Here is a 5,000-nt window from a genome sequence, read left to right as displayed (position 1 = left end):
CAACCGCAACAACAACAAAAACAACAACAACAAAAACAACAACAACAAAAACAACAACAAAAACAACAACAACAACAACGACAACAACAACCGCAGCAGCAGCAGCAGCAACAAAAACAACAACAACCGCAACCACAACAACAACAACACCATCAACAAAAACCGCAGCAGCAGCAGCAACAACAACAACAACCGCAACCACAACAACAACAACACCAGCATGACCACAACCAACAACAACAACATAAACAAAAACAAGAGCAAGATAAATTAACTCAAAAACTAAGGCTTTTACTTCTAGAAAGACTGCACCACAAAATTCAATACCAACAGCTTCAGCCTAAACAACACGATGAGAACAGGATGATAGAGACCCTTCAAAACTCGAGAGTCCGCCAAGATATGTGGGTGTTTACGCAACGCCCGACGAGTGAACAACGCGAGAAGATGTCTCATATTGATATTCGACCAATCGCGCAAGATCTGCAAGCTAAGACAATACGAATACAACAACAACGTAAACAACTTTTTAAAAAAATGTGTGGAGGAGATGAGCAATATAGACAGAAATTACAATTAGAACAGCGTCGACAAATACGTGAAAGACAAGAAGAACAACTGAGGCATTCAGGAGAAGAAGAGCAGCAAGGTCCAAAGGGGCAACAAGAAATTATGGATCAACAAAAAGGGAAGGTCCAGCGGCAAGGACAACAAGAAATACAACACAATCTTAAAGAAACAGGAAAACAACAGCAATATGAACAAAACGAACAGCAAAAACAAGAACAAGAAGCACAGCACAATCTTAAAGAGCCTGGAAAACAACAACAGTATGAACAAAACGAACAGCAAAAACAAGAAGAACAACAAAAACAGAGTAATGAACATCATCATAGCAATCTCCACTCCAACCACGACAAACAACAACAATACAAGAAAAACTACGACGAACAACACCAGGGAGAATATGATGGGCAGAGACATTTGATAATCGATGAGCTGGAGCACCATCAAACACAACAACAACAACAACAACAACAACAACAACAACAACAACAACAACAGCAACAACAACAACAACAAGAGATTGACGACGCAGCACAGCAACATAAGTATAAAGAAAAAGAACAACAGCAGCAGCAAGAAGAAGAAGAAGAAAAAGAAGAAGAAAAAGTAGAAGAAGAAGAAGTAGAAAAAGAAGAAGAAGAAGAAGAAGAAGAAGAAGAAGAAGAAGAAGAAGAAGAAGAAGAAGAGAAGAAGAAGAACAACAACAACAACAACAACAACAACAACAACAACAACAGCAACAACAACAACAACAACAACAGCGAGAACATCAACAATGTCAAGGTGAAGAAGAAGATCTTCAACAAGAGACGGAAGAAGTTGAGAGGGTGATCGAGTCAAGACTAGAAAAACTACGACGACGAAGGTTACGAAGGAGACAATATCGGCAGCGACAGCGACAACGAAAACTTCTTCAGCTCTCTCTACTGGCTCAAAGCTATGGACAATGTGCACAACAACAACATGGCGAGAAACCATCAAACGTTGCACGACGGGGGGAGGGAAGACGAATGCGTCGGAGACGTGCGCGGAAACGAAGACGGGAGAGAAAAGCAGAATACGAGCGCATGTCTTACTGGAATAAAATATATATGTTGTTCGAAGAAAGGTATCACAGTGTTAATTATCGCCAACAACAACAACAACAACAACAACAACAACAGAAGAAGAAGAAGAAGAAGCAGCGACAACTACAGCAAGAACACCGGAGACAGGTTCGAATTGGAAACGAGGCTAACGATGACCTTGACTCCAACTATCACGTCTGCATGACCCCGTCTCGTTCTGGTGAAAGTTGTAGCAGTAGTAATAGCGCGGATCCACACTGCTTGCATTCTCCGTCGCAAAGACAGGTAAATTTGATAAACTTTTTAAAACAACGTTTATTGTTATTACGCCATAGCATTAGGGTTTCCGATGGTTCAGTGGTAGAGATCTCGCTTTACAACCAAAGGGACCAAAGTGCCAATCAAGGGCAAGGGGGATATTAATATAATATTTGCCCCTCCCCCACCACCCCTGCCCCTGTTAGATCTGCCGGAAAGTACTTTGCGATAAGCTAGTGTCCTATACTAAGGATAGCAAGCAATTGTTATTGTCATGTTACGCTATAGAAGCTGGTATAAACTCGGGCTTCATGACCATAAAGGCGCTGATAACGAAGGTCTTAAACTTCTTTCTTTAACCTCGGCCATCAACAACGCATGAAGAGCCTTTCCAAAATTGTAATATCGCCTAATAGGCGTCATGTCTTGTTCTTCATGTTGCGTGTTGCTGTTGGTCAGGGACCCTTTGTAAAGCGCTTTGAGCACATTTAGTGGATATTGCGCTATATAAAAGCTCTATTTTAAAAAAAAGATAATGTTACATCTCAGAAAGGAGGTTTTTGGGGGAAAGGGGGGGGGGTTCTTTGTGAAAGATGTAAGGGGGGGGGGGGGGGTGTTTCATGTAAAAAGAGTGTAGAGAGCGATGGGTGGGGGGGGGGGGGGGGGGGGGGGTAAGCTGGCTTGTCAAACTGCAATACATTTTCAAACTTGGTCGACGAACATCCGGTCATCTCCGTGTCCTCACACACGCCACGTCCTCTCCTCACTCCACGACTAAGTCAGGGACTGAACTCACATCCACTCACCCAAGACCCGTGCGTTTGGCACGTGACCAAAGTTGAAGACAAACTTTAATTGTCGTTAGGGGATACGATAATATTAATATTAATAATTAATAATTTAAAAATAATAATAATAATAATAATAATAATAAATAATAATAATAATAATAATAATAATAATAATAATAATAATAATAACATAATTAATAATAATAATAATAATAATAATAATAATAATAATAATAATAATATAAAAATAATAATAATAATAATAATAATAATAATAATAATAATAATAATAATAATAATAATAATAATAATAATAATAATAATAATAATAATAATAATAATAATAATAATAATAATAATAATAATAATAATAATAATAATAATAATAATAATAATAATAATAATAATAATAATAATAAATAATAATAATAATAATAATAATAATAATAATAATAATAATAATAATAATAATAATAATAATATATAATAATAATAATAATAATAATAATAATATAATAATAATAATATAATAATAATATATAATATATAATAATAATAATCTCTAGACCATATCAGTAGGTGAGACCTGAGGATGTGGATATAATCCTTAAAGTAAGTGTGAAAATTAATAATAATCTTATTTTTCCATAGAAAAAAAATGATGCTTTTATATAGTGCAATATCCTCTAAATGTGCTCAAAGCGCTTTACAAGGGGTCCCAGGTCAACAGCAATATTTAACATTTGTGACCCTCCGTGTCAAAACGGTATTATGCCGGGATGAGTAGTTACCCGAAAATTGAATTTAGAAATGACATGAATGAGTGAAAAGAGATTCCAATTCTTATTGATGAACAAAATAGTATTTGTTTTTCTTTATGATGAAGAGAAACGAACCCAAAGTTTTATATTTGTGGCTATAAAACCAATTTCCTGGACGTTGTTCATCCCGGCCTAATACATAATCATCATGTTATTTCTAAATTCACTTTTCGGGCACCTCCTCATCCCATAATCATATAATACCGTTTTGACACGGAGGGTCACATAATAATATTAGAACAGACTAAAATTGAATTCTGCCCTGTATCCGTTTTTCCCCCCAATCGCCTGAAAACGCGTTTTATTATAATTTACCCGTTTTCCATGCTATGGGTTACACTTTAACTATAGATAGTTCGAAGATGACGTCACTCAGGCCTTTGTTATTGTTTTTGCCATCCGCGTTTGTGAGTTGTTCTCACTAAACTGTATTAACCTGACTATAAACGTTCATGGTTACACAGAGTTTGTGTGTTGGCCGTTATACTTCCGGATGGCAATGTTGTGAGCTCCTTGGCCAAGCGCATTCTATCTATAGAGCAGTAAAGTTAGGTGCCCCAAACGTAAACAAAGGTCGAGACGCACGTGGCAAACCACATGTTCCTGTCTTGACAGCTCACGTTCCAATGTAAATTATAGAAAAAAAATAACCTTTAAAATTTGGCTGTTAGGTGGCAAAAGAAACACATATTCATAAATACTCGATCATGCATCACATAATGTCTAGATATGGATATTTTATGGAACAAAAGGTAAAATTTTCTAAAATTTATCAAAAGTTACAGTCTATCTATTTTTAGACCAGAGCAAATTATTGCGCTGGTGTGAACAAAACGAGAATTATTCGGAGCCTGATTTTCAGAATAATTTAGCCTTATATTATTATTTCTGCAACTGTTAGATTTTATGTAAACATATTTTCAATACTGAAAGTGTATTGCCTACAACTCAAACTACAAAATTGGGAGACCTATATTGTGCGTAAATTATTCCGGTCCCTAACGGAAATCACTAGCAACTTGTTATTGTTTACGTTTGGGGCACCTAATTATACTGCTCTATACAATGTAATCTCAACCATCAAGGTCTAGATTTCCTTCCAACATGATAGAGAGGTTTTATGTGATTACGTCATCACAAAACGCGCTCTACGTATTACGTATCTATTTCTTTTTTTTTAAACTTTATATAATACTTGAGCTTTTATATAGCGCAAGATCTACTGAACATGCTTAAAACGCTTAACAAGGGATCCCTGACCAACAACAACACGTAACATTATGTAGTACGAGACATGACGCCTGTTAGGCAGTAATACAATTTTTTTTTCCGACATAGACAAAGCTGTTAACGGTCAGGAAATCATTTTACACCTGAGTACGGCGAGAGAATGTGAGTAAAGAGCATTTTCCAAGGACTCAACTATGCGGCGAGCGAGGCTCGAACTCAGGATCTTTCGATCCTAAAGTGACTGTCACTGGCCACATACCCGCACA

The 5,000-nt window shown here is 36.5% G+C and overlaps 1 protein-coding gene across 1 annotated transcript in view; it reads left to right on the top strand.

The window, feature by feature from the left end:
- Positions 1–5,000, top strand: part of LOC144957990 (uncharacterized) — a 13,814-nt gene that overhangs the window by 5,756 nt on the left and 3,058 nt on the right. Inside the window, exon 3 of the mRNA XM_078889565.1 lies at positions 1–1,919. This exon is cut by the window's left edge and continues 881 nt beyond it. Coding sequence (XP_078745691.1) covers positions 1–1,398 — 1,398 coding nt within the window. The 3' untranslated portion in view covers positions 1,399–1,919. The remainder of the gene's footprint in view (positions 1,920–5,000) is intronic.

Source organism: Berghia stephanieae, chromosome 12 (assembly GCF_034508935.2).
Source record: "Berghia stephanieae isolate SIO BIC M18660-M18661 chromosome 12, UCSD_Bste_1.3, whole genome shotgun sequence".
NCBI classification, from domain to species: domain Eukaryota; kingdom Metazoa; phylum Mollusca; class Gastropoda; order Nudibranchia; family Aeolidiidae; genus Berghia; species Berghia stephanieae.
The sequence above is the reverse complement of the archived record's forward strand: the minus strand, read 5'-3'. Positions and strand labels throughout refer to the sequence as shown.